This window comes from Lontra canadensis, unplaced genomic scaffold, assembly GCF_010015895.1.
Source record: "Lontra canadensis isolate GAN:19392208 unplaced genomic scaffold, GSC_riverotter_1.0 scaffold45, whole genome shotgun sequence".
Lineage (NCBI taxonomy): Eukaryota > Metazoa > Chordata > Mammalia > Carnivora > Mustelidae > Lontra > Lontra canadensis.
In genome coordinates this window covers 11,081,499-11,102,915 of record NW_022631039.1, presented here as the reverse complement: position 1 = coordinate 11,102,915, position 21,417 = coordinate 11,081,499, and the positions used below count along the sequence as shown (strand labels likewise).

The following is a 21,417-nucleotide window of genomic DNA, read 5'->3' as shown; positions in this document are numbered from 1 at the left end:
AGGGATGGAGCCAGGGCCTGGGGTGAACCCAGGATGCTATCACTAAAAGGAAAAGAGGGACTGGGTTTGGGTGGGGAGAAACAACAGAGAGCCATCATCACTGGGTTGTATTGTTCATTGTGTATAATTTGCTTATCCAGTCGAGCTCACCATACACTCATTGACTTGCACCAACTTGCTCTTGGACATCTTTCCATGAGGGACAAATAGCTACCTGGTTAGAAAAAACTCCCCCTACCTGCCAGTTGCAAGGATATGCCTTAATTTATTTAACAGGACCCTATGGATGAAGAGCAAAGTTGTTTCTCATCTTCTGCTAATGCAAACATGCTTGGACACGAAACTGAACTGTCCAAGTTCATCTGTGAGGTCTACCTATACATGGGGGTACGTTACATTGAGATATGGATTTTTTTTTTTTTACAGGGTATAATGCTTTTTATTCACCAATAAACTAAAAGTCCATTTCTAGCTGTTTCCTTCGTTTTATTAACAAGCAAAACCCTGTAAGGGGCAGCTTCATCTAGTGTTCAGACTCAGATCCATCTTCATCTTGACTAATCTGGAAATAACGAAGTTCATAAGTCTCCTTGTCAGATGCAACCACATGAAGTCAATCACGACGATTGTTTTTCTTAAGGTATTTCTTGGTAAGATATTTCAAATACCTTTTAGAGAACTGTTTCTCAGAAACAACTGTGATTTTATTCTTGAAGCATTCAATGTGAACAACATTCCCCAGATTTCCAGTTTTTCCATTGACTTTAACCTTCTCCCATAGAAACTGTTCGAAATTTCCAGAATCAAAAATTCCATCTTCTACTGGATGGGTAAGGTCCAAATTAAATTTCCAGGTTGACTTCTTAGGTTTCTTGTCTTTCGGCGCCATCTTGAAAGGCGGTCTGGCCGAGATATAGATTTTTAAATTTTATGTATTTATTGGTAATTTTGATAGATACTGCCCTGATGACGTTGTACCAATTTAAGTATCACCACCCAAGAATAAAAGTGCCTGTTTCCCCACCACTCTGCTTGGAACAGAGATCCTTTTAGTTCCGAATTTCAGAAACGGCCAGTTAAAACTGGCCTATAAAGGAAAACACGTTATCTCATTTAATATGCTGTGCCGTGGTAGAAGTTTTAAGGTTGGTCACTTTAGTGGCCTGAGGACACCCTCCCCAGATTCCCACTGTCTCCGAAAAGAGGTGCTGTATCGTCCTCAGCAATGTCCCGCATCAAAGTGGGTGTGCCCCTACTTGTGGTTCCTTTCGGGTTGGAGGAGAACTTTCCAGAAGTCATCTTCTCACACTTGTCCCCACACTGACCAGAATTGCATCCTCTGCTGATTACAGGACCAAATTCTGACCAGAGGTGAGGAAGCCCAATCACATTTCACAGTTCACTCCAAGGGAAGGGCCCACCCTTCTCAGAGCAGGTGCCTGTCAACCACGTGTCCCAGACAAGGGTCTTGATCCGAAGAAGAGGTGGCTGGCTGGTTCGAGACGGCCAGTAATTCTGCCCCATGCACTTGTCAACAACATTTTTTTTTCTTCTTTAAAGATTTTATTTATTTGACAGAGAGAGAGAAATCACAAGTAGGCAGAGAGGCAGGCACAGAGAGAGAGGGGAGGAAGCAGGCTCCCCGCGGAGCAGAGAGCCCGACACGGGGCTCCATCCCAGGACCCTGGGATCATGACCTGAGCCGAAGGCAGAGGCTTTAACCCACTGAACCACCCAGGTGCCCCAACAACACAGTTTTTTTAACAACTGCCAATGTGATAGGGAAAATGACTTCACTGCTTTCATTTCCATTTTTAAAAATTCTGGCTGTTGTTGAACATTGTTTCCTAAGTCGAGGAAGGCACACGTATAAGGGAAAGCCTGTATTTTATTTTATTATTTTTTAAAAAGATTTTATTTATTTATTTGACAGAGAGATAGAGAGAGAGCACAAGTAAGCAGAGCGGCAGGCAGAGGGAAAGAGAGAAGCAGGCTCTCTGCTAAGCAGGGAGCCTGATGCAGGGTCGATCCCAGGACCCCGGAATCATGACCTGAGCCAAAGGCAGCCCCTTAACCAACTGAGCCACACAGGTGCCCCAAAAGCCTGTATTTTAAAGCAACTGGACATTTTTTCTGTATGGCTATGCTAGCAATTCAGAGACCAAGTGAATTTCCTTTGCTTTAGTTCGCTTTTATGTTTCTGACTTAATTAGGTTAAACACTGATGGTGGCCCCAAAGTCGAAACCACAAAACAAGGTACATTTTGTAGGTGTAATCAGTACAGCAGTTCCCCCAAGCTACTATTTTACTAGTTTCCCCTTTATCCTTCCTGCATTTTTATTTATGGTTCCCCACCTTTGTTATGCAGAAGCAGCACAGAGTTAACACTTCTCTGGGCCTTGATTTTTTTCCTTTTTAATTAGCAGTCAATCCTAGCCATCACACCCTCACAGAATAGACCTTTCTCTTAGCAGTAGCTTTACACTCTACCATGCGGATAATACATCTGTTGAGAGGTTCATGGGAGATGTTGTCTTTGGTATCACACAGAATGCTGCAGGGAGGGGCGCCTGGGTGGCTCTGTGGGTTAAAGCTTTTGCCTTCAGCTCAGGTCATGACCCCAGGGTCCTGGGATTGAGCCCCACATCTGGCTCTCTGCTCAGTGAGAAGCCTGCTTTCCCCCCGTCTCTCTGCCTCTCTCTCTGCCTGCTTGTGATCTCTGTCTGTCAAATAAATAAATAAAGTCTTAAAAAAAAAAAAAAAAAAGAATGCTGCAGGGAAAAGTCTTGCACGGATATTATTTTGTATTTCTGCCATTGGATCTTTAGGGCACAGCCCTAAAGAGTAGCAGATTCCTAGGGGAAGGGCAAATTCATATGCAATTTTGCTAAATATTGCCACATTTCTTTTCAAGGGGGTCGTGCCCCTCTGCATCCCCACGCACTCCACGCTAACTGAATTAAATAGGTGATTCCACTTTTCATTTCTAGAAGTTCCATCTGGCTTTTTCCCAAATCTGCTAGGTCACATTCATGCTTTCTTTCTCCCTATAGTTCCACACTTGTCTTTTATTCCTTTAAACAGAGTAAGCATGATTGGTGTGGAGTCTGACCCTGACATTCCTGACTTTCCGAGCCTGTTTCTGCTGCGGGTTGCAGCTGTTGGTGCCTGCCCGTGGCGTCTGGCTCATTTTTCACTGTATGCTGGTCACTGTCCTTGAACAGTCGGTTTGCAAGCTCCTTGAAGCCTAGGATAAACACCTTTCCTCCAGAGAATATGCATTTGCTCTGCTGGGCACCTGGGAGGACGACAAGTCTAGGGATCCCCAAGAATTGAGGTCAGAGAGGGAGGTTTCCTCGTGCTGTCAGTAGGAGTGAGTCCTGGTCCCTGTCCTTCACTTCTTAGAACAGGACTTTCCTTTCATTCCCTGCCACCTCCTCCCTCCCTCCAGTGCTCTGCTTGGGGCAAGAGCCACCTTCCCCGAAGTCTTCTGTGTTTACTGAGGGTGTATATTAGCCCTTGACATAGCAAAACAGATTGACACTTACCTTCAGCCCTTAACCCCTGAGACCCTCAGGGCAAAGGGTCTCAGTGCGCCTCTTGGTTGACCCCACCCCAACATTTGGCCTGGAAGTTCTTTACAACCTATTGGCTCTTCCATACTGCAAGATATTTCTGGGGGTGCTTGGGTGGTTCAGGGGGTTAAGCATCTACCTTCAGCTCAGGTTATGATCTCAGGGTCCTGGGATGGAGCCCTGCATTGGGCTCTCTGCTCAGTGGGGGGCCTGCTTCCCCGCCCCCCGCCCCCCGCCAGCCTCTCTGCCTACTTGTGATCTCTGTCTGTCAAATAAATAAATGAAATATTTTTTAAAAAGATATTTCTGTATTTTTTCCAGCATTTTTAGTTAAAGCAGAAAGGCGGGTCTGACAGATCTGGCCCATCACGACCAGAGATAGATGTTCTACCATGCGTGTTTTTAAAAATTAGCTTTTAATTAGACAAGTAACAAGAATACATTGTCCTTGTAAAAAAAGTAAAATGTGTGCAATACCGGCCAGTAGGTCTGCCAAAGATGAGTTTCTCTTCTAGCCATCAGGGACTAATTCAAGTCTTGTCATCTTTCGTTATGACTCAGAATGGTTCTTTTAATTAAAAAACTTAAAACAAAATTGAAACTTTAAAACAATACGGACAGCATAAGGTCTCCTTTGATCACTACTCATTTCCAGGACATACAACGGGCATCCTGACTTCTAACGTCATAGATTACTTTCCAAGAGAGGTTTTCAAATTAGGAAAATATACCGTAAAAAATTGATTTCCATCTTCTCCTGAATACTCAGAAGTTCAGGCAACATTCACCTTGACCTGGGTGTCCAGATATGGCACCCCTAGGATTTCCCCAGTTTGGCACAGTACTTGGTACCCCATGGTGTCTAATTCTGGAAGCTTCGCCCATGGTTAACACCTGCCTGGTCACTACAGAAGTCTGAATTTACAAATCCCAGCTGGTTGGTTCTCTCCTGAGGCTAGTCAAGCAGTTTCTGGGTTTTCCCTATTTAAAAAAAAAAAAAAAAAAAATATATATATATATATATATATACACACACACACACATCCCGCACCCAGCATTTCCATAGGGGTGTGTGTGTGTCTGTCTGAGCACACTGACAACCTACGCCCACACAAAACCTTGTACACAAATGTTCATAGCAGAGACAGTCATATGAGCCAAAGCATCCAAGTGTCCATCAACCATCGAACGGACAAACAAAATGGGATACATCCACACAATGGGGTATTAGTGGCCATAAAAGGTAATGAAGTGGTGATTCGCGCTACAAGGATGACCCCCAAACACATGATGCTAAGCGAAAGAAGTGAGTCACAGAAGACCATGTCTGTAGGATTCCATTTACACAAGACATTCAGAACAGGCAAGTCCAGAGAGACGGAAAGTAGACGGGTTGGCGGGGGCTGCGTCGAGGGCGAGGGTGCTAGTGGGCACAGGATTTCTTTTGGGGGATGATGAAATGTTCTAGAACAGAGAGCGGTGAATGTTGGTTTGCACCACTCTGTAAACACTCTGCAACCACCAAAGCGTGCTCTTGAAATGAGTGAATTGGGTAAGTGAGTTCTCTCTTCATAGAACTGTTACTTAAAAAACAATACTGCCATCAACATCTGTGAACACTCTTTTTGGGATCTGGGCTTGCTGGGCCATAGGGCCATTTTATTTCTTCATTTCTCCAGAGTGGCTAAACCAGTTATCTACATAAACAGTGTGATCATTGTTTCTTCAGGCCATTAGTTACTTTCTGTTTTGCCAGTCTAATGGATAAATGGAAAACATGGCATCTTTTTTAAATTTGTATCTCTTTTTAATTTGTATTTCCCTGGTTACCAGTTTTAGAATCTTTTTTTTTTTTAATTGGTAGTTTGGGTTTTCTATGAAGTATCTGTTCACGCCCTTCACTCATTTTTTTATTGGGATGTCTTTTTTTTTTTTTTTTTTTTTTTTTAAGATTTTATTTATTTGACAGAGAGAGACACAGCGAGAGAGGGAACACAAGCAGGGAGGCCCAATGCCGGGGGGTTGAATCCAGGACCCTGGGATCATGACCCAAGCCAAAGGCAGATGCTTAATGACTGAGCCACCCAGGCACTCCTATTGGGATGTCTTTTGATTAATTTGCATTTTTGATACATTCTATATGGGTATACTTCATTTTATACTCTGCACATATTTTCCTCATATACAAATATTTTTAAGTTTTTTTTTTTTTAAAGATTTTATTTATTTATTTGACAGACAGAGATCACAAGTAGACAGAGAGGCAGGCAGAGAGAGGAGGAAGCAGGCTCCCTGCTGAGCAGAGAGCCCGATGCGGGGCTCGATCCCAGGATCTTGAGATCATGACCTGAGCTGAAGGCAGCGGCTTAACCCACTGAGCCACCCAGGCGCCCAGTATTTTTTTTTTTTTTTAAAGGTCTTATTTATTTGACAAAGATCACAAGTAGGCAGAGAGGCAGGCAGAGAGAGAGAGAGGAGGAAGCAGGCTCCCTGCTAAGCAGAGAGGCCAATTTGGAGCTCGATCCCAGGACCCTGGGATCATGACCTGAGCCGAAGGCAGAGGCTTTAGCCCTCTGAGCCACCCAGACGCCCCTACACAAATTTTTTATGTGCGTAAAATACTCATTAGGAAGAGCCTGGCACTTAATTAGTAAATAGGAAATACTTCTTATTGTTAATAGGTGGAAAGGCAAGAATTGGTAAAGGTGTCCACATACACCCATCTTTTAAAAAAGTTGACTTAGGGACGCCTGGGTGGCTCAGTTGGTTAAGCAGCTGCCTTCGGCTCAGGTCATGATCCCAGCGTCCTGGGATCGAGTCCCACATTGGGCTCCTTGCTTGGCAGGGAGCCTGCTTCTCCCTCTGCCTCTGCCTGCCATTCCGTCTGCCTGTGCTTGCTCTCTCTCCCTCTCTCTCTCTGACAAATAAATAAATAAAATCTTAAAAAAAAAAAATTTGACTTAATTACTTACGCACTACAAGAAACACCATCAGAGAAAGTGGAGGGCTCCAGGAGCTCTATTTCCTCCATTTTTCCTTCCTCCTTCTCCTCCTCTCCCCTTCCTAGCCCGCCCCTCCCCTTGTCTGTTCCCCCAGTCATTCAAGGCAAAAACCACCTTGGGTCTAAGATGAACTAAGCGCTAACTAGGCCCTGGAAATTTGGTGGATGCCTCCTTCTGGGACAGAGCCATGCTCACAGACCTCCCCTAACGGCACAGCAACAGGAGGGCTTCTTTTCCATGGTTTCCAGAAACACCGGGCACCGGAGCTGAACAGCACGCACCAGCCAAGCGCTCATCTCCTCGGTCTCATGGGTGTGTCCCACCAAGACATGGAAGCTGATATTTACTTTTACTTTTTTACTTCAGTTCCTGAACTGACCTCAGCAGATAAACACACCAACACGGAACACAGTCAACCAAGAATAATGAAATCAAAGTCAAAGTAAGGACAATTTCCTTTCTAGTTTGTGGCTCTCAGAAGCAGCTTAAAACCAGATTCCTGAGAGGCTGGCTTGCCGGCGGGTTCCTTCCCACCCGCTGCAGCTCTGGGACCCCGGCTGAGCACTGCAGGTGCCCAAAGAAGCCAGTCTTACGTGGCTGAGAAAGCAGGTGTGGTTGGGACCCTTTCCAAGCAAGGATGGCCCCTACATGGTAGCTGTATCAGCTCGTGCTCCCTGTCTCGAGGGAAGCCCTGAACCCCAGACCTAAAAAAAAATTTAAAAAAAAGGGAAACACACACAGGAATTTATTGGGCAGGCTGGTTTCGTCTGGTCTCCTGGGTCATGGTGTTTGGCCAGGAACAGAAGGGTAGACAAACCACAAGGCTCAATTTCATCCCCCTAAGATCATCTCAGCCCTTCATTGCTCACTGTTGGCTGTGTCTTTCCTGCCTCACTTCCAGCCCAAGGGGGTCCCATGTCATCGCTATAGGCATTGCGCCTTCCCAGAACTAGTAAATGAGAACTCAAAGCAGAGAGCTTCCATCGCACAGAGGGAAGCAGACAGGCCCCTGGGGGACCGGCAGGGCGATGGGGACGAGGTTGGCAGGGACAAGGTCGGCAGTGCTTCTGGTAACAGGTGCCTCAAATTATATTCAAACCTCTTACCCCATCACTGCAGACCCACAAGGAAACCACTGCCACTCACACCAACTATGGTGTAAAAATAGTCCATAAAGTCTATAAAACTGTTTAGAAAAAATTTATTTGAACATATGAAAGGAAAATTTAGACCTCAATAAAACAGAGGAGCTCCTGGGCTGGGGCTCCCTGCCCGGTTCCCGGCCCGGCCCGTGCCGGGGCCCAGCTTCGAGCTCACAGAGCTCCCAGGGACCCGTCCCACTCACACGCAGAGACACCAGCGGGACCTGCAAATGCTGCTCATCACAGCCATGCTCGGGGCAGCACCGGCTCCCCGTGTGTCTGAAACGACCCACGGACACCGGCTCCAAGAATCGGCGTCTCAGCAGGACACCCACACGGCTGGGCGCACGCGGTCTGTCCTTCCTTCCACACATCCCATCCAGACTTGAACGTGACCTGGCAGAAGGCCCCCTGGACTGCAATGCCGTGTAACGCCCGCACCAAGACAGTCCTGCTGGGGATGAGGGGCCACCGGCTACCCGAAAAGGTCCTCTTCGAGGGGGTGGCTCCCCCTTTCTCTGGAAGGCTTCCTCCGGCCCAGGCGGAAGGCACACTGCCCCTCGGTGGCACTGGGGCCGGCCTAGCGGATGGGCCTGAACGGGAAAGTCATGCCCGACATGAATGTGTGCCCCGGGTGTGCGGGCAGAGCAGGGTGGGCGGCGGGGTGGGCCGGCACGGCCCCGTAGCCCAGCGGGGGCGTGTGGATGTGAGGGTAGAAGCCGGGGGGCAGCGCTGCGTGGGGTGCCTGCTGCACCGGGCCCGAGATCACCAGCTGGAGCAGGCTGTGAACACAAGAATAAGGGTTAGGCGCACGGCGGTTGAGCTGGCCTGTCCCCTTATGGATGCGGCAGCCCCCGGAAGGGAGAGAGGGCCTGGGCACGGTGGTGGCCTCACACACGTACTGGGAGATGCACCAGACGCAGGCACAGAACATGGAGGTTTCCAGAGGGGGGAACCTATCAACTCGGCACAGATGGGGGTGGCTTATGGCTGGGGTAGGGAGTGGGGGTTGGAGCAGAAAGAGGTGACCTGGAGGTGGCAGGATTGAGACTAGCCCGAGACAGAGGAGAGGGGAAGGGCTGGCAGTAGGAAAAGCAGGATCCTACAGGTGACAATTTGGGAGGAGGGAACTGAGGAAACCACAGGGCAGGTGCCCAAGGCGGGGCAGGGACAGGGCTGCAGTCCATGGAAGCTCTGGGCACAGGCTCGGTGTCTGTGGCCTGGAGACCCCCACATCCGGTTCAGCCCCAATCACCTACACTTAAGAGGGTTATGACCAAGGCAGGACAGCAAGCAGGACGGCAGGCCACAGGGCTCCCAATGTCACTCGTAATGACTGAGTCCCAAATGAATTCCAGGCACAACACAGGAACGCAGGCCTTTCCGAGGCTCAGACGTGAGCATGGTGTAGGCCCTGCCCTCGGGATGGCCCAGGCCCAGGCCTGGACCCAGCCCTTTCCCACCTTTAGGGGCCACCCTTTCCCTCCCTCTCTGCAGAGCTCCTGCTTACTGGCTCCTTCACTTATGGGAGAGCCTTCTGCAGTCACTCTCCAACCCTACGCATCACACCCAGGGTCTCCGTGGGAAGACCCAGTCACTCCTTTGCCAACTCCCACCCATGACCACCCCAAGCCCTAGGTGCCACGTGCCTCCACGGGCCTGTTCTCTGCTCTCCGTGGCTCAGGACACCCATGGCCTCCACCCTCCTCCTGGAATCCCTTTTGGTTTCCAATATTGGTCCCTTCTAAAACTCCCTGAAGAGTTCCCTCTGCCTGGCCCCCTCCTTGCCAATCCCACATTTCCTCCCAGAGAGATCAGCAAAGATTCCTAAGTCTCCCAGCACCACGTGCTTCGCAGGCCTTAGCTGGCCCACTTGGCCAACCCCAAACACCCAATCACGCCCTAATCGGAGAAACTTCTTGGGCCCTCTCCTCTTCAGGACAGAGGCCTCCTTTCCCAGCCCGCCTCTCCTCTTTCTCCCCTGCAGATGGACAGACTCTACGCTTGCTCTCCAGCCACAACCCGGGGCCATGGCTCCGGCTGGCTTCTGTGTCTCTGCAGCGTCTAAGTCACTCTTGCCACATCACCAAATCTGCCTGCCTGGTCCTGTTCACACCCATCATTCATCCTAAGGACTTCCTCATCCCACCAGGCCACACCTTCCCTGCACACGACCCTGCTTGGTCCAGGAACAACCCCAGGCCACTTCGCCCTGGCTACCCGCCGCCACCTACCTGGAGCTCTGGCAGTGGGGGCTAAGTCTTCTGCAGACAGACCCTCACCCCTCCCACCCCTGAAGATAAAGTCTGGTGCTCAGAGCCCACAGGAGGAGCTCAGGAAGTAAACCCAAGGCACGAAGAAAGTTGGTGCCTTCTAATGGCCTAAGGCTCTTCGGAGCCCCTTTTCTTTCACATTTTTTAAAAAGATTTTATTTATTTATTTGACACAGAGAGAGAGAGAGCAGAAGCAGGGGCAGCAGCAGAGAGAAAGGGAGAAGCAGGCTTCCGAATGAGCAGGGAGCCTGATGTGGGGCTCCATCCCAGGACCCAGGGATCATGACCTGAGCTGAAGGCAGAGGCTTAACCAACGAACCACCCAGGCGGCCCCGGAGCACCTTTTCATTTATGTTACCACATTTTTTTTTTTTTATAACTCACAGTGAGAAAGTCACTCCAAATAAGCAAACACAGAAACAAGTCTAAGAAGAGCATTACAAAAGCAAAATTTAAGTCATATGCTCAGTTGAATCTGCACACCCTGCCAGAGATAAAAGGGGTTTCAATAAGTTTCCAGTCTAGGGGTGCCTGGGTGGCTCAGTCATTAAGCATCTGTCTTTGGCTCAGATCATGATCTCCGGTCCTGGGGTAGAGTCCCGTGTTGGGCTCCCTGCTCAGCAGGGAGCCTGCTTCTCCCTCTTCCTCTCCCCCTGCTGTGTTCCCTCTCTCACTCTCTCTCTTTCCGTCAAATAAACAAAATCTAAAACAAAAAAACAAAAAAAATAATGTTTCCAGTCTATTCAGAAAGACAATTCACGGAAAAGAGACTACTATCAGAAGTCAAAGAAGTTTTCCAAGTGGCTCTGTGTCCTGTCTTTCCCTGCGTCGCTGCCAGGCTGCCCCTGGGAGGGTGGGTTTTGGGCCATACGACTTAGGATGGGGCCCAGCACAGGCTGTGAAGACGTTTCCCTGGGATTCCAATGGGGGGACCCCTGGTCACAATGCTAAGACGAGAAAGGATTTAGACCCTCTCACTGCTCTAATGGCCTGAAATGCTACACATTAGACAAGAGCTGTGCACAGAGAAGGGAAGCCGTACGGAGAGATTACTGCAGGAGGAACAGAAAATTGCCAACTCAGTAACGAGGTCCTCAGATGCCAGGGGAAAAAGAAAGGAACACTGTGGGCTCCTGAGGGACAGGTGCTCTCTAGGCAAGCTGTCCATTCTGCTGACAGATTATGCCGAGTGGCCCGTTCTGTTCTTCCAGGACCCACACGCTCTACCCACTTGGTTTCCTCCTCGGCCCAGACACCTGCCAAAGCCGCAAGGCCTTGGCGCCAAGATCTCCAACCGCACAGGAGCGCACAGTCCTCGGGCCACGGCTACTGTCGCCGTCAGCCCGTGAGCCGGCTCCTGGCCACTCCTCCGGCCCTGGGTGATGCCTGTGGTCAGCCTGCCATCCGTGCCCAGACTCCTGGCCCTGGGCAGCTGTGAGCACCCACCCCGCAGAGGGGCCTGGCGGGCTGGCTTGCCCGCTGTCCGCTGTCTGAGACCACCGGTCCCGGAGCCCCAGCCGATAAAGGCCAATGCGAGCCTCTGCAGAGAGGAGAATGTTGGTCATCCTACGAACTTCACTCCGCTGTCTTCTGTCCCTGTGCACACCAGGAGGGAGCTGTGCGCTCAGCGACAAGCTCTCCCTCACTTAGTCGCCACAGTTACTCTCTGAAGTGGATACATAATTTCTGTCCCTCAGATGTATCACTCCTAAGTTACTAAGTATCCCCATGCTTCCACCGGGGAGGTTGCCTCTGGTATTTTGCTACTGATGATACTGCATTTGCCTGAAAAGTTTTCACACACACAGCTTTTGCTTCTTAGAGTCCGCGAAATTAATTAGAGCAAGGGACATTCCTACATCATGACAACAGTAAGTGGACCAGCAACTGCTGCTTCTTAGATACGTGCCACACACCAAGCACGCAGCAAGAACACAAGAACGCGGTTGCGAGGGTTTTCTGTGTTTTCACTCTGATCCTCACAAAAATCCTACGGGGCGGCAGGCAGGAATGGCAGGGGGACAGGAGACAGGAACGATTATTTTCTCGATTTTACAGACAAAGCAAGGCAGTGGAAGACCAGGAAACCGCCCAGGGTCACACAGAGAGCAAGCCGCCAGCCTGGACCTTTCCCCACAGCCCTGCTCCTCACCACTATTCACACGGCTTCTCCCAAATGATGACAATAAGTGCCACGGAAAACCAGGGACAATCACCCTCAGAAGCCACTCGGTGCTGCCACCCAGCGACAAAGCCTAAAATGACATGCAGTGCCCCAGGGCCGTGGTTCTGAGTGTTTTCCACAGGGCTGCGCCACCCACACTGTCACCGGCCGTGTGCATGCACAAATGTCCAAAGTCACCACGTACCACGTATGCTAATTTAGCGAGCGGTCAATGACTCTGAGCTGGGTCTGGTTTCCTCCCTGGACCCCCGGACAGGATGGCCACACCTCTTCGATGTACTCTCCACTTGGGCTTTCTCTCCTGTGGATCATGCTATCCTACCCCCGGTCAGGTCCCGAGGGGCCTCCTGACATACAGAAGCTTCAGACCCTGAAGCCCAACTCTCCCCGAGGAGGCCAGGACAAGGGCCCCACCCCACCCCAGGCCAATGCCTTCGAGAGCACTTACTTATTATGGGGCAGCCTGGAGCACAAAGTTCTCAGGTCATCTGAAATCAAGGAGACACAAAATAAGGAACAGACTGGAGACAGCAAGTCACAGAAAATAACTATTTTCAAGAATGCAGAGAGCAGTTGTGTCCTAACTACAACTTCCTAGCATCACTTAGAAACTGTGCTCTTTCTTCTTTTGATTCTTGCTTTAACAACTAGGCCCCAGACAGAATATGTGACTCAAGAAGGGGGGCAGGTCTATTGGTCATTTGTTAGGTGGCTGGGAAAGGGCCTGGAGGCAGGGCTCTCGCAGAGTGGATCAGATGCCTCAGGTGCAGTGGGAACCGCACCACAGGGACCGCTGCCTGGGGCCAGAGGCAACGTCGGCCAGTGCACGGTCACTAAACCAGCACAGGTGTTTATGAGACACCGGGAGCCTTCCAGCACTGAAGTACAGGAGAATCACAGACCCAGAAACAAGTGCTGGGGATGTTTCCTGTCCTTGAACCTGGGCACTGTGCTGTATGAAACTTATGCCTCAATAAAAATGGGCTACAGGAAAAGATAAGGTTCTCTAGGGGCGCCTGGGTGGCTCAGTGGGTTAAAGCCTCTGCCTTTGGCTCAGGTCATGATCTCAGGGTCCTGGGATTGAGCCCCGCGTCGGGCTCTCTGCTCAGCAGGGAGCCTGCTTCCCTTCCTCTCTCTGCCTGTCTCTCTGCCTACTTGTGATCTCTGTCTGTCAAATGAATAAATAAAATCTTAAAAAAAAGATAAGGTTCTCTACGAGGAAAGAAGGTGACGGGTCATCCTCACTCTGGAGGAGTCCCCAGTCCTGGGCAAAGCAGCCGGGAGACGCACAGACGTCACGGCCAGCGTTCGACCTGGGTCCACTCTGCGACTTCACCCCAGTTCCCTGTGCTAAGAGGAAAGAAGTGGTAAAAAAAACAGACGAGTTATTCGTCCCAGACCCCCTGCTTTCCGGGGCCAGGGAATTACCCACCTCTCGTGCACAGCAGCGCCCCGGAGGCCATGGCCACCTGCAGGGCCTGCGCCAGTCGGTCCAGTGAGAGCTCGATCTCCTGGGAGGCATTGAGGGGGTTCAGTTCATCTGCCAACCTGTTGATCTCCTCTACCAGCGGGACCATGTGGTCAAACAGGATGAGCCCCAAGCGGCCGTAGAGATTCTTCTCGGTTAAGTGCACTGGCAGCATCATGAGGACCTGCAGGACACTGAGGTGGAGTTTCGAGTACAACAGGTGGGAGTCTCTGTCCATCCCTCCTGAGTCCTTCGGAACCTTGGTCGGGACGTGGCCGTTCGACAGGGAGGGCTTCTTCTTCCTTTTGTAAGCCAGGGGGGCCTTCACGCACCAGCGGATCAAACCAGTGAGCGGGGTGAGCTCTAAAAATCCTATTGGGAGATTGGCCGCAATCGGAGTATTTAAAAAAGTGATGAGAATCAACCTCGGGTCCTCGAAAATCCAGCCGACAATCATTTCAAGCAAGTCCAACGGTGGGATGAGGTCATCTGCCAACAAAGATGCTTTAAGTCAGATGGGTTTGCAGCCCTGGTGACGCCGCTGGGGAGATGGGCCCCCTACCGGCATGATACCCAGCCCCCGACATTCGGACTTTGTGCTCTGCTTAACTATTTTGTGTCCCCTTTCCGAGAACATCACCTCCGCGAGGGCTGGGACTCCCGTCTTAGTCCGTGATTCTCCCCAGGGCCACGACTGTCTGGCCACAGTAGGGCTCAAAAACATATTTGTTAAATAAACAATTCTCTAGGACTCCACCAAGCTTTGAAGTTCATCCCCTGGGTCAATTTAAATAAATTCCCACACCACAGCTCAGCCCTTCCCAGAGTAGTGTCTGTCCCTCTGCTGGTGTCGCCTCTGTGGCCCAGTGATGGCTGCGGTGGCCTTCATAGAGCAGCTCAGGGTGTGGTCGATGTTCAGCTGGTGGCCAAGAGCCATCCCAGCCGCAGATCTGGTATCTTTGTCTAAGCAGAGCCTGACCTCCTCTACGTGGCACTTTCTACAAAGCCAAGTGTTGCCGTTTGTTTGGGGCTATGAGCCCGGCACTAGTCTAAATCCTTTCCACACATCAACTCAATCCACCAACAACCGCCTGTTATCAGAGGCAGGAGGCACAGCGATATTAAGTCACTCTCCCAGGACTCATGAAAAGTGTGTGATGGGCCCAGACATGGCCCCAGAGGGTCTGGCTCTTGACCGCTCAGCTGCACTGCCCACCCCGGGCCTGGCACACAACGCCCAGAAGGTGTCTGTGAGTGTGGGACTGGGTTCCTGCCCTTCTGTCTCTGGGGCTGTGTGGCCCCCAGCTCACGGAGAGATGAGGAAGACGGGGCCCCTTCCGGGATGCTGAGGCCAGAGACAAGCACGAGAGAGGAGTGCAGGGCGAGTGAGACACATGTGGGCAGAGGCTCCTCTTTCTCCAGAGACACCTCTTCCCCACCTGAGATCATGCCGACCTCCTGACCGGGAGTTCAACTGTGCCCTGCCCTTCTGCTATAAATGAGGACAACGATAGGTAGCCGCTGTCACCTGTGGTTCTCACTTGGCAAAATAAACGTTGGGGGAGCCCATGTCTGGCCCCTCGAGCCCCCCGGAGAGGTTTGTGCGTGAGGAATGCCAGTCTCATACGCGTGTCCAGCAGGCCACCCCGTCCAGCCACCCCCATCTAAGCGGAGGCGTCTCCAAGAGCCTGAAGCTGCGTGTGTCTGGTGCTCAGGGAGCGTGTGCCCCAAGTCTCTGCACCATTCAGGCAAGAGGAGGTCCTGTCTCCTGAGGTGAGCTGCTTCCGTCTTGTGGTTTTGAAGGCACAGAGTCCCCAGGAGTGCTCTCCCGTCACCAGAGGCTCCCAAGAGCAGCGTCAGTCACCATCCTGACTGCAGAATCCGGCTCCGCCTCTAGAGCCCCCACCAGGTGCCTGGTGACCTCCCCATCTCCTACCTCACCAAGCTGGACATGTTCAAGAGGCACAGCTTTTGGTACGTCGGTCACACCTCCATGACGTGGTCGTGAAAGTCCCCGACACATCATACGGGCAAAGGGGCTTAAGAGAAAAATACCGCGTCTCATCTCCATTCCAGAACGCTGGCGGTATGCTCTGAACATGACCGCCTTTTGTGCGCTGAGTAATGTGTCCCCAGTGTTAAAGGCAATTCCAGTCCTTGTTGGTCTGGGATGACTGACGGCTTGGAAAAGAAACTGTGGTGCAGTACAGTGGGTTTAAGGAAACCTTTCCTACAGGAAACCAGAGCGGCCTGCTACTGTTCCCAGCTAGGAACAGCTCTGAGAAAGCCTTTGCAGGAGAGCGCCAGGGAGCGGCTCACTCTAACAGCAGGGCACCCACCGCTCACAACACCTGCCTCCCAGCCCAGGGGCACGTTGCCGGGACAGAAACGGTTTGAAAGTACTTGTGACTGTGATATACACTTCCATGTTCACACTCTGTCCACACAAACTTTCCTAAGAGAACTAAAAAAACTGAACAGCACGGCGGGGAAAGGTACAAATAAGAGGAGAATCAAATATGATCCCGGAGCCGCTGGACTGAACACAAACGGAAGCGCTGCTGAGGGCTCCCCAGCGGCTGGTTTCGCTATCAGACCAGGATAAGACACTGTCAACCCCCAGAGCGGCAGGAGCCGTAGGCAGAGGAGGAGGAACCTGAAACAGAAGAGTGGGCTTTGAGTCCAACTCTGCAGAAAAAGTGCTCACCGCGGTGAGGCCCGAAACTTCCCCAGGGGCCGCATGGGCCGTGGGGCTCACACGGGCATATAGATGTGAAAGGATGCGCTGTTCCGCAAAGCCTTGTCAATCCATGTTCCCTGGAACCCACCCCTGCGGGAGGCAAGTAGGCAGCAGAGCCTAGTGAACGTGGGCCTGCGACTCCTGCTCTAATTCAGACAGAGCTGGTCAACCTGTACTGGTTTTCTATTCAGAGCCTGTATAAAGTGATCGGACCAGAGGGCTCTGATGCTCAGGACAGGGACAGGGGGCAGAGGACACGGGCCCCACCCAGCTGAAGTCAAATGCCATCTGTTGGCTGCCCTGAGGACTTCGCCTGGCATCTTCCCAAGAAAGCCTCAAAAACATCACCACGATGGAAGTGACATGCGTGCCTCCTGGCGCTATATGCCTGGGGCACATCACCGCCTAGGCAGGGTTGTTGCCAAAAATGTTGAACTTGAATCCTGCATAAGGAAACAGTCTGATCAATCTAAACAGGCCTGGGCTCTTCAAAAACCATCGATGTCCTAAGAGATTTTTTTTTTTTAAATGCTTCATCTGTTCAAGACTTAAAACGATCAGAGGGACATGACAACTATATAATATATGATCCCTGAAGGGATTCTGAGCTCTCCTGACCTTTTAAAGCAAGGGAGGGAAAGGGCTCTAAAAGAAATTATTGAGACAATTAAGGAAGCTGAAGACAGGCTATGTAACAAATAATAGAATTACCTCGATATTTAATTTCTCAGGCTATTAAATTTCTCAGGTACCATGATATTGGTACCAGGGTTATGTAAGGGAATGCTCTTGTTCTCGGGGGAGAGATACACGCTGAAGTACTTGGTATGTGATGTTGCTAACAAACTCTCAAAAGTTCAGGAAAACCAAATATTCTGGAGTGTGTGTGTGAGGGGGAGACGAAGAGAGGAAGGGCAAGAAAGCCCACGGCAAGTGTTAACAGGGGCTGAAAACTAGGTGAGAGTCTCGCAACTTGTAATAGTCTCACCACTTTCCTGAAGTGTTGCTATTTTCCAAAATAAAAAGTGAGGGATAGAAAGAAAGAAAGAAAGAAAGAAAGAAAGAAAGAAAGAAAGGAAGGAAGGAAGGAGGAAAGAAAAAAGCAAATCATGTCTGGGGAGAAAGCCACGTCTTCCCCAGACATCAGATGCCAGCGTTTGCAGGCTGCCTGCCACTCGGACCGTCCCTGAGTCAGCCGAGTGGGAGGCACTAAGGAAAGCTCCCTGCTGGCAAATTCCAGAAGTCCAGGCGGTCCCTTCCTTTCCCTTTCAGCCTAAAAGAAAACACACGTTTCAGAGAAAAAACAAAAAGCCAGAGCGTCCACTGGGCTTTCCGCCTGGGTGTTTGGTGGGAAGAAGAGTGGCAGCCACCCAAGCAACCTCAGCGGCCTGTTTGGAGTTTACCTGATGACAGGTCATAGAGCGCGGTGACGGAGGTAATGAGCTGGCAGCAGAAGCGAGGGCTGGCACTGAGTATCTGCTTCAGCGTCTGCACGGATCCCGGTACCAGACAGCAGTAGTCATCCACGAGGGCCCTGGCTAACCTCACACAGTAGACCACAGGCGTCCTCTGGAAAGAAGCCACAGTGCACGTAACTACAGGCATCATGAGCTCACGGAAGACAAAGACGTACGCGTGGAGGAGACCACCAGAGCTGGCGGCACCGCTCCCAACAGGGGAAAAAGATGCCCAGAGCTCACTCGGAAGCCGGGCCTGGGCAAACCCAAGGCCACAGGCCCAATCCATCCTGCCACCTGTTTTTTTGCAAAGCAACTTCTACTGATACGTGCATCCGCCTGGCTGTTTGCTGACTGTGTGAGGCTGCTCCCTACACAGCACGGGCAGAGAGGACTACTTGTGACAGGCTGTATGGTCTGCAGAACTTAAAGCATTTACCATCCTGCCCTTTACGAGAAAGGCCTGCTGACTTGCTCTGAAGTTCACTTAGGAAAGGTAACTTGTGACTTCAGGTGAGGAAATGACAACTTTTGCGACCCTCCAGGTGAGATTCCGAAGACAAAAATGAGTGGTCGTTACCACTTTAAAGAGCTCACGGAGAGTCTGTGATTGCCCCTGTGATTCTGGAGCAGCGGGTCCTACTCTTACAGGTTTCTGTGATACTTTCAAATCCTCTATCAGCACCCATCCCTGCTTTTTTCCTCCCCTCCTCATCAGAGGCCAATCTGTAGCTCCTGCCACATTCCACGGCTGCTCAGGATGCTCCAGGTCCAGGGCACCGATGTAGCCTACAGGGAGGTAGAGGGTGGGGAGAACCACGAGGAGACAGCAAGCCAGATTGTTCCCTCGGGCTGAACTCTGCCCCCACCACCTCAAACCGGCCATCCCGCCCTCCCCAACGGGAAGCTGCAGTCCCTCGCCCCAGTGTGGCAAATCTGGACTCAAACCACTAGGACCCTTTCCTGTCACTGACATCTGCTTTTGCTTTGCCAAAAAGCCAGTGTGACAGCATCACGAGAGAAAAATGAGAAATTACGTGATGAATTAGAAGATGTGAAGCCTGACTTCACTAGATGATTGATGAAGGGACAGAGATAACTGTGACATTAAATACAACATCGTGATCAATTCAGATGGCCCAGAAATCAGCCTGGTGACAATTAAGATACAGATTCCACTGAGACTTACCTGGGTACCACAGAGAACAGTATATTTTCTCCTAGCCAAATTTTGAGGATAAACAGATTTCAAGGAAAACATCTACATAAACTGGAGAAACAAACCCAACACCAAAGGCTCCAAGTACTTGAGAATGAAGCAGGTTTGTGAAACTGAACATGGTAAATTCTGTTAGCTTAGCTGAGAATCATGTTAATCTCAATTCTGAGTTAAAAATTACGTGGATTATCAATTTTTGGAAAGACTGAGCAACAAAAAAGCAAAACAAAATGAATCTTTCAAAATACCATCTAACACAAAATCTATTTGATATTCTTTGATATTTAAAAACATTCTAAAAGGCTCATGCGCCATACCCATTAGAAGAGCTGGGATCTTTGTAACGTCACCCTGCAACAAGGCGAAACGATTCACGTGCTTACTGACCTGTGTAATTTACTTACTTAAAAAAAAAAAAAATCTATCTTTGAGGCCACATTATGCATAGCTGTTTTCAAAATCCTACCATATCATTTTCAACCAAGGAAAATGATATTTTGCTTATTCTGGAGATGAAGAATTTTCTTTTTTTCTCTTAAATTCATTTACCATTACAAACAAGTTTTGTTAGGAATGGGTACTACCTTATCTAACCGTAGGTGTGGAGTATTAGCAGACAGGGCCGTGACATCAAGGAGATAACACACAGAAAATGCCTCTCCCAAAATCCTATTAAGGGGCACTAAACTCCTCTTCAGAGCCTCTCGGGAGAAGGCTATTTCTCGGGTAGTACCTGGAGCCAGGAAGCCGCACACTCCAACACTGGGATCCGACACACAGCCACAGCCATGGAGACCAGTTTTCCCAACAAGCTCATCCGGCTGTCATCAGCCTTGTTCCCTTGGGGGCTGAAAAGGGACGAGAAAATAATCTGCCGGACAGAGTCCTTGGTTTGCTCCTGGAAATAATTGCACATGATTTCAAGAAGTTGGAGCTCCTGAAGTGAATTCAACCTCTGCAAAAACAAATCCAAGAGAAGCGGTAAGAAACTTAGCTTTAACGTGCGCACTAATCCATACGGTAAGAAAACAGGAAATATCCTATTTTCCCCCTGGGAACTGTTCACCCCTCTAAAGCCTGGGTCCCAGGGGGAAGAACTCTGTTAATCCCGGGAAATGTCAGTATACAGAATTCGACATCATCCTGGGGCCCTCGGGATGATGACCTACAGCGGTCTGAGACTCGATTACAGGCCTTTAACGTCTCTTCCTGCAGCACCGCCGAGACCGGGCTGTCGCACGCCCGGCAAGCAGGCCCACAGCCGAGCAATGCTCCGGAAGCCAGAGCAGGTGGACTGGGGCTGCTGCGAAGGAGCGCGGCCCGGGGCGAGAACGGCGCCGCCGGTGGGAAGAGGGTCTGTGGTTGGCCAAGGCTTGTCACCGTGAGGGGCAGGAAAGAAGCGGGAGTTTCCTTCTCGCGGCCGCCCGCCGCACCTTGGGCTGCGCGCCGCGCTCCTTGGGCACCTGGAACACGAACTCCTCGAGCAGCTCCACGGGGCCCTTGTCCACGATGGGCAGCGGCGCGCTCTGCAGCTGGCTGCTGAAGTAGATGTCCAGGTGGTACAGCACCTCCTTGGCGGCGCTCAGCGCGTCGCGGCGCAGAAGCGAGTGGCGGATGTCGCTCATGGTGCGGCCGCTGCGGCCCGGGGCGCCCGGAGCGCGTCGGGACTTCCGCCCCGGGCCCCGCGGGCGCGCCCGCCGCCGCCGCCGAGACAAAGAGGCCGCGACCCGGCCTCCGCCCGCCGACCCCGGCGCCCGTCCGCCCGCCGCTCCCGCTCCGGCCCGCTCAGGGAGCCATCGCTGCCGCCGCCGCCGGCCAGCGGGCTCCCGGCTGTGCGAGTGCGGTGCCACCGAGGGCAGCGGGAGCCCGTCGCCGCGGAGCCGAACGGCGGCGGAATGCTGAGCGCGGCGACGGCGGCCCGCAGGGGCCAAGCGCAGGCGGCGGCGAGGGCTGGCTCTCAAGAGGGCGCCACCTGGCGGCGCGGCCCGCCCGAGCGGAGGGAGGCACGCCCCGCCCCACAGGCCCCGCCCCCGGGCTCCGCGACCGCCCCCGGACCTGGGGCCCGGCGCTCGGCGGCGCGGACCCACCACTGAACGCTCACTGGGCTTTGCGCTCCACCCGCCCGCGCGCCGGACGTGAAGCTCCGCGGGCTTCCTTTGCGCGGCGCTCTAAGTCCATTGATTGATTTCTCCGCGCTTTTCCACCTATAACAGAGGCGTGGTGGTGCAGGGCCGTGTCAAAGGGTGTGTCTAGTCTGGAACTCTTGGGGGTGCAGTGACAAATGATGCCATCCAACCCCCGGCCTCCGAGTCCCCCTACTCCCCAATCCCCTCCAGTGCGGCTGGCCATGGGAAT

At 51.5% G+C, this 21,417-nt stretch overlaps 1 protein-coding gene and 1 pseudogene across 4 annotated transcripts; both read right to left on the bottom strand.

Moving 5' to 3' along the window:
- Window positions 1-409: 409 nt before the first annotated feature.
- LOC116876508 lies at window positions 410-901 on the bottom strand (annotated as a pseudogene).
- A 6,861-nt stretch (window positions 902-7,762) lies between these two features.
- Window positions 7,763-20,815, bottom strand: CUNH7orf26 (chromosome unknown C7orf26 homolog). 4 transcript variants are annotated; one of them, XM_032872716.1, is made up of 7 exons: window positions 20,496-20,815; window positions 19,796-20,017; window positions 17,790-17,955; window positions 13,611-14,135; window positions 13,424-13,528; window positions 12,627-12,666; window positions 7,763-8,502 (listed from the first exon to the last, which is right to left on the bottom strand). In XM_032872716.1, exons 1-7 carry the CDS (start codon window positions 20,685-20,687, stop codon window positions 8,301-8,303), a joined length of 1,452 nt encoding a protein of 483 aa, XP_032728607.1. In that variant the 5' UTR covers window positions 20,688-20,815; the 3' UTR covers window positions 7,763-8,300. The 4 variants fall into 4 exon arrangements, with proteins under 4 accessions (XP_032728607.1, XP_032728608.1, XP_032728610.1 ...); XM_032872717.1 differs by having other exon boundaries at window positions 20,526-20,815; XM_032872719.1 differs by lacking the exon at window positions 20,496-20,815 and adding an exon at window positions 20,232-20,489.
- Between the last annotated feature and the right edge of the window lie 602 nt (window positions 20,816-21,417).

Coding starts and splice junctions, on each gene's coding strand:
- CUNH7orf26 (XM_032872716.1), bottom strand. CDS start 20,687: ATGAGCGACATCCGCCACTCGCTTCTGCGCCGCGACGCGCTGAGCGCC. Junction 12,667..13,423: donor GGACTGGGGACTCCTCCAGA/GTGAGGATGACC, acceptor CCTTGATTTCAG/ATGACCTGAGAACTTTGTGC. Junction 8,503..12,626: donor TCCAGGCTGCCCCATAATAA/GTAAGTGCTCTC, acceptor TTGTGTTCACAG/CCTGCTCCAGCTGGTGATCT.